This window comes from Watersipora subatra, chromosome 9 (assembly GCF_963576615.1).
Source record: "Watersipora subatra chromosome 9, tzWatSuba1.1, whole genome shotgun sequence".
Lineage (NCBI taxonomy): Eukaryota > Metazoa > Bryozoa > Gymnolaemata > Cheilostomatida > Watersiporidae > Watersipora > Watersipora subatra.
In genome coordinates this window covers 63,363,658-63,378,836 of record NC_088716.1, presented here as the reverse complement: position 1 = coordinate 63,378,836, position 15,179 = coordinate 63,363,658, and the positions used below count along the sequence as shown (strand labels likewise).

Here is a 15,179-nt window from a genome sequence, read left to right as displayed (position 1 = left end):
TACATAGACAGTTTACATTACATAGACAGTTTATATTACATAGACAGTTTATATTACATAGACAGTTTACATTACATAGACAGTTTATATTACATAGACAGTTTATATTACACAGACAGTTTATATTACATAGACAGTTTATATTACATAGACAGTTTATATTACATAAACAGTTTATATTACATAAACAGTTTATATTACATAGACAGTTTATATTACACAGACAGTTTATATCACATAGACAGTTTATATTACATAGACAGTTTATATTACATAGACAGTTTATATTACATAGACAGTTTATATTACATCGACAGTTTATATTACATAGACAGTTTATATTACATAGACAGTTTGTATTACATAGACAGTTTATATTACATAGACAGTTTACATTACATAGACAGTTTATATTACATAGACAGTTTATATTACATAGACAGTTTATATTACATAAACAGTTTATATTACATAAACAGTTTATATTACATAGACAGTTTATATTACACAGACAGTTTATATCACATAGACAGTTTATATTACATAGACAGTTTATATTACATAGACAGTTTATATTACATAGACAGTTTATATTACATCGACAGTTTATATTACATAGACAGTTTATATTACATAGACAGTTTGTATTACATAGACAGTTTATATTACATAGACAGTTTACATTACATAGACAGTTTATATTACATAGACAGTTTACATTACATAGACAGTTTATATTACATAGACAGTTTATATTACATAGACAGTTTATATTACATAAACAGTTTATATTACATAAACAGTTTATATTACATAGACAGTTTATATTACACAGACAATTTATATCACATAGACAGTTTATATTACATAGACAGTTTATATTACATAGACAGTTTATATTACGTAGACAGTCTATATTACATAGACAGTTTATATTACATAGACAGTTTATATTACATAGACAGTTTATATTACATACAGTAGGTAGTTTGTATTACATAGACAGTTTATATTGCATAGACAGTTTATATTACATAGACAGTTTATATTACATAGACAGTTTATATTACATAGACAGTTTATATTACATAGACAGTTTATATTACATAGACAGTTTATATTACGTAGACAGTCTATATTACATAGACAGTTTATATTACATAGACAGTTTATATTACATAGACAGTTTATATTACATACAGTAGGTAGTTTGTATTACATAGACAGTTTATATTACATAGACAGTTTATATTACATAGACAGTTTATATTACATAGACAGTTTATATTACATACAGTAGGTAGTTTATATTACACAGACAGTTTACATTACATAGACAGTTTATATTACATAGACAGTTTATATTACATAGACAGTTTATATTACATAGACAGTTTATATTACATAGACAGTTTATATTACGTAGACAGTTTATATTACATAGACAGTTTATATTACATACAGTAGGTAGTTTGTATTACATAGACAGTTTATATTACATAGACAGTTTATATTACATAGACAGTTTATATTACATAGACAGTTTATATTACATAGACAGTTTATATTACATAGACAGTTTATATTACATAGACAGTTTATATTACGTAGACAGTCTATATTACATAGACAGTTTATATTACATAGACAGTTTATATTACATAGACAGTTTATATTACATACAGTAGGTAGTTTGTATTACATAGACAGTTTATATTACATAGACAGTTTATATTACATAGACAGTTTATATTACATAGACAGTTTATATTACATACAGTAGGTAGTTTATATTACACAGACAGTTTACATTACATAGACAGTTTATATTACATAGACAGTTTATATTACATAGACAGTTTATATTACATAGACAGTTTATATTACATAGACAGTTTATATTACGTAGACAGTCTATATTACATAGACAGTTTATATTACATAGACAGTTTATATTACATAGACAGTTTATATTACATAGACAGTTTATATTACATAGACAGTTTATATTACGTAGACAGTCTATATTACATAGACAGTTTATATTACATAAACAGTTTATATTACATAAACAGTTTATATTACATAGACAGTTTATATTACACAGACAGTTTATATCACATAGACAGTTTATATTACATAGACAGTTTATATTACATAGACAGTTTATATTACATAGACAGTTTATATTACATCGACAGTTTATATTACATAGACAGTTTATATTACATAGACAGTTTGTATTACATAGACAGTTTATATTACATAGACAGTTTACATTACATAGACAGTTTATATTACATAGACAGTTTACATTACATAGACAGTTTATATTACATAGACAGTTTATATTACATAGACAGTTTATATTACATAAACAGTTTATATTACATAAACAGTTTATATTACATAGACAGTTTATATTACACAGACAGTTTATATCACATAGACAGTTTATATTACATAGACAGTTTATATTACATAGACAGTTTATATTACGTAGACAGTCTATATTACATAGACAGTTTATATTACATAGACAGTTTATATTACATAGACAGTTTATATTACATACAGTAGGTAGTTTGTATTACATAGACAGTTTATATTACATAGACAGTTTATATTACATAGACAGTTTATATTACATAGACAGTTTATATTACATAGACAGTTTATATTACATAGACAGTTTATATTACATAGACAGTTTATATTACGTAGACAGTCTATATTACATAGACAGTTTATATTACATAGACAGTTTATATTACATAGACAGTTTATATTACATACAGTAGGTAGTTTGTATTACATAGACAGTTTATATTACATAGACAGTTTATATTACATAGACAGTTTATATTACATAGACAGTTTATATTACATACAGTAGGTAGTTTATATTACACAGACAGTTTACATTACATAGACAGTTTATATTACATAGACAGTTTATATTACATAGACAGTTTATATTACATAGACAGTTTATATTACATAGACAGTTTATATTACGTAGACAGTCTATATTACATAGACAGTTTATATTACATAGACAGTTTATATTACATAGACAGTTTATATTACATAGACAGTTTATATTACATAGACAGTTTATATTACGTAGACAGTCTATATTACATAGACAGTTTATATTACATAGACAGTTTATATTACATAGACAGTTTGTATTACATAGACAGTTTATATTACATAGACAGTTTACATTACATAGACAGTTTATATTACATAGACAGTTTATATTACATAGACAGTTTATATTACATAAACAGTTTATATTACATAAACAGTTTATATTACATAGACAGTTTATATTACACAGACAGTTTATATCACATAGACAGTTTATATTACATAGACAGTTTATATTACATAGACAGTTTATATTACGTAGACAGTCTATATTACATAGACAGTTTATATTACATAGACAGTTTATATTACATAGACAGTTTATATTACATAGACAGTTTATATTACATAGACAGTTTATATTACATAAACAGTTTATATTACATAGACAGTTTACATTACATAGACAGTTTATATTACACAGACAGTTTATATTACACAGACAGTTTATATCACATAGACAGTTTGTATTATATAGACAGTTTATATTACATAGACAGTTTACATTACATAGACAGTTTATATTACATAGACAGTTTATATTACATAGACAGTTTACATTACATAGACAGTTTATATTACATAGACAGTTTATATTACACAGACAGTTTATATTACATAGACAGTTTATATTACATAGACAGTTTATATTACATAAACAGTTTATATTACATAAACAGTTTATATTACATAGACAGTTTATATTACACAGACAGTTTATATCACATAGACAGTTTATATTACATAGACAGTTTATATTACATAGACAGTTTATATTACATAGACAGTTTATATTACATCGACAGTTTATATTACATAGACAGTTTATATTACATAGACAGTTTGTATTACATAGACAGTTTATATTACATAGACAGTTTACATTACATAGACAGTTTATATTACATAGACAGTTTATATTACATAGACAGTTTATATTACATAAACAGTTTATATTACATAAACAGTTTATATTACATAGACAGTTTATATTACACAGACAGTTTATATCACATAGACAGTTTATATTACATAGACAGTTTATATTACATAGACAGTTTATATTACATAGACAGTTTATATTACATCGACAGTTTATATTACATAGACAGTTTATATTACATAGACAGTTTGTATTACATAGACAGTTTATATTACATAGACAGTTTACATTACATAGACAGTTTATATTACATAGACAGTTTACATTACATAGACAGTTTATATTACATAGACAGTTTATATTACATAGACAGTTTATATTACATAAACAGTTTATATTACATAAACAGTTTATATTACATAGACAGTTTATATTACACAGACAATTTATATCACATAGACAGTTTATATTACATAGACAGTTTATATTACATAGACAGTTTATATTACGTAGACAGTCTATATTACATAGACAGTTTATATTACATAGACAGTTTATATTACATAGACAGTTTATATTACATACAGTAGGTAGTTTGTATTACATAGACAGTTTATATTGCATAGACAGTTTATATTACATAGACAGTTTATATTACATAGACAGTTTATATTACATAGACAGTTTATATTACATAGACAGTTTATATTACATAGACAGTTTATATTACGTAGACAGTCTATATTACATAGACAGTTTATATTACATAGACAGTTTATATTACATAGACAGTTTATATTACATACAGTAGGTAGTTTGTATTACATAGACAGTTTATATTACATAGACAGTTTATATTACATAGACAGTTTATATTACATAGACAGTTTATATTACATACAGTAGGTAGTTTATATTACACAGACAGTTTACATTACATAGACAGTTTATATTACATAGACAGTTTATATTACATAGACAGTTTATATTACATAGACAGTTTATATTACATAGACAGTTTATATTACGTAGACAGTCTATATTACATAGACAGTTTATATTACATAGACAGTTTATATTACATAGACAGTTTATATTACATAGACAGTTTATATTACATAGACAGTTTATATTACGTAGACAGTCTATATTACATAGACAGTTTATATTACATAGACAGTTTATATTACATAGACAGTTTATATTACATACAGTAGGTAGTTTGTATTACATAGACAGTTTATATTACATAGACAGTTTATATTACATAGACAGTTTATATTACATAGACAGTTTATATTACATAGACAGTTTATATTACACAGACAGTTTATATTACATAGACAGTTTGTATTACATAGACAGTTTATATTACACAGACAGTTTATATTACATAGACAGTTTGTATTACACAGACAGTTTATATTACATAGACAGTTTGTATTACATAGACAGTTTATATCACATAGACAGTTTATATTACATAGACAGTTTATATTACATAGACAGTTTATATTACACAGACAGTTTATATCACATAGACATTTTATATTACACAAACAGTTTATATTACACAGACAGTTTATATTACATAGACAGTTTGTATTACATAGACAGTTTATATTACACAGACAGTTTATATTACACAGACAGTTTATATTACATAGACAGTTTATATTACATAAACAGTCTATATTACATAGACAGTTTATATTACATAGACAGTTTATATTACACAGACAGTTTATATTACACAGACAGTTTATATTACATAGACAGTTTATATTACATAAACAGTCTATATTACATAGACAGTTTATATTACATAGACAGTTTATATTACATAGACAGTTTATATCACATAGACATTTTATATTACACAAACAGTTTATATTACACAGACAGTTTATATTACATAGACAGTTTGTATTACATAGACAGTTTATATCACATAGACAGTTTATATTACATAGACAGTTTATATTACACAGACAGTTTATATTACACAGACAGTTTATATTACATAGACAGTTTATATTACATAGACAGTTTATATTACATAGACAGTTTAAATTACATAGACAGTTTATATTACATAGACAGTTTCTATTACACAGACAGTTTATATTACACAGACAGTTTATATTACATAGACAGTTTATATTACATAGACAGTTTATATTGCATAGACAGTTTATATTACACAGACAGTTTATATTACATAGACAGTTTATATTACATAGACAGTTTATATTGCATAGACAGTTTATATTACATAGAGAGTTTATATTACATAGACAGTTTGTATTACACAGACAGTTTATATTACATAGACAGTTTATATTACATAGACAGTTTCTATTACACAGACAGTTTATATTACACAGACAGGTTATATTACATAGACAGTTTATATTACACAGACAGTTTATATTACATAGACAGTTTATATTACATAGACAGTTTGTATTACATAGACAGTTTGTATTACACAGACAGTTTATATTACACAGACAGTTTATATTACACAGACAGTTTATATTACATAGACAGTTTATATTACATAGACAGTTTATATTACATAGACAGTTTATATTACATAGACAGTTTATATTACATAGACAGTTTATATTACACAGACAGTTTATATTACATAGACAGTTTATATTACATAGACAGTTTATATTACATAGACAGTTTATATTACATAGACAGTTTATATTACACAGACAGTTTACATTACATAGACAGTTTATATTACATAGACAGTTTATATTACATAGACAGTTTATATTACATAGACAGTTTATATTACATAAACAGTTTATATTACATAGACAGTTTACATTACATAGACAGTTTATATTACACAGACAGTTTATATTACACAGACAGTTTATATCACATAGACAGTTTGTATTATATAGACAGTTTATATTACATAGACAGTTTACATTACATAGACAGTTTATATTACATAGACAGTTTATATTACATAGACAGTTTACATTACATAGACAGTTTATATTACATAGACAGTTTATATTACACAGACAGTTTATATTACATAGACAGTTTATATTACATAGACAGTTTATATTACATAAACAGTTTATATTACATAAACAGTTTATATTACATAGACAGTTTATATTACACAGACAGTTTATATCACATAGACAGTTTATATTACATAGACAGTTTATATTACATAGACAGTTTATATTACATAGACAGTTTATATTACATCGACAGTTTATATTACATAGACAGTTTATATTACATAGACAGTTTGTATTACATAGACAGTTTATATTACATAGACAGTTTACATTACATAGACAGTTTATATTACATAGACAGTTTATATTACATAGACAGTTTATATTACATAAACAGTTTATATTACATAAACAGTTTATATTACATAGACAGTTTATATTACACAGACAGTTTATATCACATAGACAGTTTATATTACATAGACAGTTTATATTACATAGACAGTTTATATTACATCGACAGTTTATATTACATAGACAGTTTATATTACATAGACAGTTTGTATTACATAGACAGTTTATATTACATAGACAGTTTACATTACATAGACAGTTTATATTACATAGACAGTTTACATTACATAGACAGTTTATATTACATAGACAGTTTATATTACATAGACAGTTTATATTACATAAACAGTTTATATTACATAAACAGTTTATATTACATAGACAGTTTATATTACACAGACAGTTTATATCACATAGACAGTTTATATTACATAGACAGTTTATATTACATAGACAGTTTATATTACGTAGACAGTCTATATTACATAGACAGTTTATATTACATAGACAGTTTATATTACATAGACAGTTTATATTACATACAGTAGGTAGTTTGTATTACATAGACAGTTTATATTACATAGACAGTTTATATTACATGGACAGTTTATATTACATAGACAGTTTATATTACATAGACAGTTTATATTACATAGACAGTTTATATTACATAGACAGTTTATATTACGTAGACAGTCTATATTACATAGACAGTTTATATTACATAGACAGTTTATATTACATAGACAGTTTATATTACGTAGACAGTTTATATTACATAGACAGTTTATATTACATAGACAGTTTATATTACATACAGTAGGTAGTTTGTATTACATAGACAGTTTATATTACATAGACAGTTTATATTACATAGACAGTTTATATTACGTAGACAGTTTATATTACATAGACAGTTTATATTACATAGACAGTTTATATTGCATAGACAGTTTATATTACACAGACAGTTTATATTACACGGACAGTTTGTATTATATAGACAGTTTATATTACATAGACAGTTTATATTACATAGACAGTTTATATTACATAGACAGTTTATATTACATAGACAGTTTATATTACATAGACAGTTTATATTACGTAGACAGTTTATATTACATAGACAGTTTATATTACATAGACAGTTTATATTACGCAGACAGTTTACATTGCATAGACAGTTTATATTACATAGACAGTTTATATTACATAGACAGTTTATATTACATAGACAGTTTACATTGCATAGACAGTTTATATTACACAGACAGTTTATATTACGTAGACAGTTTATATTACATAGACAGTTTATATTACATAGACAGTTTATATTACGTAGACAGTTTATATTACATAGACATTTTATATTACACAAACAGTTTATATTACACAGACAGTTTATATTACATAGACAGTTTGTATTACATAGACAGTTTATATTACACAGACAGTTTATATTACATAGACAGTTTGTATTACACAGACAGTTTATATTACATAGACAGTTTACATTGCATAGACAGTTTATATTACACAGACAGTTTATATTACATAGACAGTTTATATTACATAAACAGTTTATATTACATAGACAGTTTATATTACGTAGACAGTTTATATTACATAGACAGTTTATATTACGTAGACAGTTTATATTACGTAGACAGTTTATATTACATAGACATTTTATATTACACAAACAGTTTATATTACACAGACAGTTTATATTACATAGACAGTTTGTATTACATAGACAGTTTATATTACGTAGACAGTTTATATTACATAGACATTTTATATTACACAAACAGTTTATATTACACAGACAGTTTATATTACATAGACAGTTTATATTACACAGACAGTTTATATTACATAGACAGTTTATATTACACAGACAGTTTATATTACATAGACAGTTTGTATTACATAGACAGTTTATATTACACAGACAGTTTATATTACATAGACAGTTTGTATTACACAGACAGTTTATATTACATAGACAGTTTGTATTACATAGACAGTTTATATCACATAGACAGTTTATATTACATAGACAGTTTATATTACATAGACAGTTTATATTACACAGACAGTTTATATCACATAGACATTTTATATTACACAAACAGTTTATATTACACAGACAGTTTATATTACATAGACAGTTTGTATTACATAGACAGTTTATATTACACAGACAGTTTATATTACACAGACAGTTTATATTACATAGACAGTTTATATTACATAAACAGTCTATATTACATAGACAGTTTATATTACATAGACAGTTTATATTACACAGACAGTTTATATTACACAGACAGTTTATATTACATAGACAGTTTATATTACATAAACAGTCTATATTACATAGACAGTTTATATTACATAGACAGTTTATATTACATAGACAGTTTATATCACATAGACATTTTATATTACACAAACAGTTTATATTACACAGACAGTTTATATTACATAGACAGTTTGTATTACATAGACAGTTTATATCACATAGACAGTTTATATTACATAGACAGTTTATATTACACAGACAGTTTATATTACACAGACAGTTTATATTACATAGACAGTTTATATTACATAGACAGTTTATATTACATAGACAGTTTAAATTACATAGACAGTTTATATTACGTAGACAGTTTCTATTACACAGACAGTTTATATTACACAGACAGTTTATATTACATAGACAGTTTATATTACATAGACAGTTTATATTGCATAGACAGTTTATATTACACAGACAGTTTATATTACATAGACAGTTTATATTACATAGACAGTTTATATTGCATAGACAGTTTATATTACATAGAGAGTTTATATTACATAGACAGTTTGTATTACACAGACAGTTTATATTACATAGACAGTTTATATTACATAGACAGTTTCTATTACACAGACAGTTTATATTACACAGACAGGTTATATTACATAGACAGTTTATATTACACAGACAGTTTATATTACATAGACAGTTTATATTACATAGACAGTTTGTATTACATAGACAGTTTGTATTACACAGACAGTTTATATTACACAGACAGTTTATATTACACAGACAGTTTATATTACATAGACAGTTTATATTACATAGACAGTTTATATTACATAGACAGTTTATATTACATAGACAGTTTATATTACATAGACAGTTTATATTACACAGACAGTTTATATTACATAGACAGTTTATATTACATAGACAGTTTATATTACATAGACAGTTTATATTACATAGACAGTTTATATTACACAGACAGTTTACATTACATAGACAGTTTATATTACATAGACAGTTTATATTACATAGACAGTTTATATTACATAGACAGTTTATATTACATAAACAGTTTATATTACATAGACAGTTTACATTACATAGACAGTTTATATTACACAGACAGTTTATATTACACAGACAGTTTATATCACATAGACAGTTTGTATTATATAGACAGTTTATATTACATAGACAGTTTACATTACATAGACAGTTTATATTACATAGACAGTTTATATTACATAGACAGTTTACATTACATAGACAGTTTATATTACATAGACAGTTTATATTACACAGACAGTTTATATTACATAGACAGTTTATATTACATAGACAGTTTATATTACATAAACAGTTTATATTACATAAACAGTTTATATTACATAGACAGTTTATATTACACAGACAGTTTATATCACATAGACAGTTTATATTACATAGACAGTTTATATTACATAGACAGTTTATATTACATAGACAGTTTATATTACATCGACAGTTTATATTACATAGACAGTTTATATTACATAGACAGTTTGTATTACATAGACAGTTTATATTACATAGACAGTTTACATTACATAGACAGTTTATATTACATAGACAGTTTATATTACATAGACAGTTTATATTACATAAACAGTTTATATTACATAAACAGTTTATATTACATAGACAGTTTATATTACACAGACAGTTTATATCACATAGACAGTTTATATTACATAGACAGTTTATATTACATAGACAGTTTATATTACATAGACAGTTTATATTACATAGACAGTTTATATTACACAGACAGTTTATATTACACAGACAGTTTATATTACATAGACAGTTTATATTACATAGACAGTTTATATTACATAGACAGTTTAAATTACATAGACAGTTTATATTACGTAGACAGTTTCTATTACACAGACAGTTTATATTACACAGACAGTTTATATTACATAGACAGTTTATATTACATAGACAGTTTATATTGCATAGACAGTTTATATTACACAGACAGTTTATATTACATAGACAGTTTATATTACATAGACAGTTTATATTGCATAGACAGTTTATATTACATAGAGAGTTTATATTACATAGACAGTTTGTATTACACAGACAGTTTATATTACATAGACAGTTTATATTACATAGACAGTTTCTATTACACAGACAGTTTATATTACACAGACAGGTTATATTACATAGACAGTTTATATTACACAGACAGTTTATATTACATAGACAGTTTATATTACATAGACAGTTTGTATTACATAGACAGTTTGTATTACACAGACAGTTTATATTACACAGACAGTTTATATTACACAGACAGTTTATATTACATAGACAGTTTATATTACATAGACAGTTTATATTACATAGACAGTTTATATTACATAGACAGTTTATATTACATAGACAGTTTATATTACACAGACAGTTTATATTACATAGACAGTTTATATTACATAGACAGTTTATATTACATAGACAGTTTATATTACATAGACAGTTTATATTACACAGACAGTTTACATTACATAGACAGTTTATATTACATAGACAGTTTATATTACATAGACAGTTTATATTACATAGACAGTTTATATTACATAAACAGTTTATATTACATAGACAGTTTACATTACATAGACAGTTTATATTACACAGACAGTTTATATTACACAGACAGTTTATATCACATAGACAGTTTGTATTATATAGACAGTTTATATTACATAGACAGTTTACATTACATAGACAGTTTATATTACATAGACAGTTTATATTACATAGACAGTTTACATTACATAGACAGTTTATATTACATAGACAGTTTATATTACACAGACAGTTTATATTACATAGACAGTTTATATTACATAGACAGTTTATATTACATAAACAGTTTATATTACATAAACAGTTTATATTACATAGACAGTTTATATTACACAGACAGTTTATATCACATAGACAGTTTATATTACATAGACAGTTTATATTACATAGACAGTTTATATTACATAGACAGTTTATATTACATCGACAGTTTATATTACATAGACAGTTTATATTACATAGACAGTTTGTATTACATAGACAGTTTATATTACATAGACAGTTTACATTACATAGACAGTTTATATTACATAGACAGTTTATATTACATAGACAGTTTATATTACATAAACAGTTTATATTACATAAACAGTTTATATTACATAGACAGTTTATATTACACAGACAGTTTATATCACATAGACAGTTTATATTACATAGACAGTTTATATTACACAGTTTATATTACATAGACAGTTTATATTACATCGACAGTTTATATTACATAGACAGTTTATATTACATAGACAGTTTGTATTACATAGACAGTTTATATTACATAGACAGTTTACATTACATAGACAGTTTATATTACATAGACAGTTTACATTACATAGACAGTTTATATTACATAGACAGTTTATATTACATAGACAGTTTATATTACATAAACAGTTTATATTACATAAACAGTTTATATTACATAGACAGTTTATATTACACAGACAGTTTATATCACATAGACAGTTTATATTACATAGACAGTTTATATTACATAGACAGTTTATATTACGTAGACAGTCTATATTACATAGACAGTTTATATTACATAGACAGTTTATATTACATAGACAGTTTATATTACATACAGTAGGTAGTTTGTATTACATAGACAGTTTATATTACATAGACAGTTTATATTACATAGACAGTTTATATTACATAGACAGTTTATATTACATAGACAGTTTATATTACATAGACAGTTTATATTACATAGACAGTTTATATTACGTAGACAGTCTATATTACATAGACAGTTTATATTACATAGACAGTTTATATTACATAGACAGTTTATATTACATACAGTAGGTAGTTTGTATTACATAGACAGTTTATATTACATAGACAGTTTATATTACATAGACAGTTTATATTACATAGACAGTTTATATTACATACAGTAGGTAGTTTATATTACACAGACAGTTTACATTACATAGACAGTTTATATTACATAGACAGTTTATATTACATAGACAGTTTATATTACATAGACAGTTTATATTACATAGACAGTTTATATTACGTAGACAGTCTATATTACATAGACAGTTTATATTACATAGACAGTTTATATTACATAGACAGTTTATATTACATACAGTAGGTAGTTTGTATTACATAGACAGTTTATATTACATAGACAGTTTATATTACATAGACAGTTTATATTACATAGACAGTTTATATTACATAGACAGTTTATATTACATAGACAGTTTATATTACATAGACAGTTTATATTACATAGACAGTTTATATTACATACAGTAGGTAGTTTGTATTACATAGACAGTTTATATTACATAGACAGTTCATATTACATAGGCAGTTTATATTACATAGACAGTTTATATTACATAGACAGTTTATATTACACAGACAGTCTATATTACATAGACAGTTTATATTACACAGACAGTTTGTATTGCATAGACAGTTTATATTACATAGACAGTTTATATTACATAGACAGTTTATATTACACAGACAGTTTATATCACATAGACAGTTTGTAGTAATTTTAATGTGACAACGTGTAACTAGAAGAACATCTATCGGTGTTTTAATAAGCTGTTGTTTGGCAAGCTTTAGTTTTGATGACACCTGAAATCGTGTCATTAAGTTTACAGCAGCAATAATAAAATAAAACAATACTTTCAAGCAATCTCATCTTATATATGACCACATATCCCACTACCTTGCTTGTTCATTTATATCACTAATTTAGCATAATCATTCCTGTGTTACTGTACAACATTTCTAGATGTCTCACTACAGGCCTGTAAACCTACGAGTGAATCATTGCACATCAATGGATTATACATAACAAATGCAATTCCAGGTGAACACTCGAACAGATTATAGAGCGAGCATAAATTACAGGAGTCAAGCTTAAGAGTTTAAGAGTGTCCATATTTGGCAAGAGCTGGTAATACGTGAGATATCATTGATAGATAAGAGTTTCTCTTTACAGCTTTGGAAAATTGACAAATCTCAAGCAGCTCGATCTGAGTTACAATGGTATAATGAATAGCTCGATTGATGCAATCACTATGCTGAGGTCTTTGGAGGAGCTCAACCTTGAAAACAATAAGCTTGAGCAACTTCCGGACAGGTACTTTACATGCTGTATAGAGCTTTAATATATAATTGAGTAAGCCTTAACATAGACTTGAGTCAGCCTTAACCTATACTTGAGTGAGCCTTAACATATACTTGAGTGAGCCTTAACAGAGACTTGAGTGAGCATTCTACACACTGAAGGCAACAACTGATTTTGATACAAATCATATGTTCAATTATGAAA

The 15,179-nt window shown here is 24.8% G+C and overlaps 1 protein-coding gene across 1 annotated transcript in view; it reads left to right on the top strand.

The window, feature by feature from the left end:
* LOC137405343 (malignant fibrous histiocytoma-amplified sequence 1 homolog) overlaps positions 1 to 15,179 on the top strand; it is a 58,148-nt gene that overhangs the window by 29,877 nt on the left and 13,092 nt on the right. Inside the window, exon 8 of the mRNA XM_068091573.1 lies at positions 14,847 to 14,987. Coding sequence (XP_067947674.1) covers positions 14,847 to 14,987 — 141 coding nt within the window. The remainder of the gene's footprint in view (positions 1 to 14,846; positions 14,988 to 15,179) is intronic.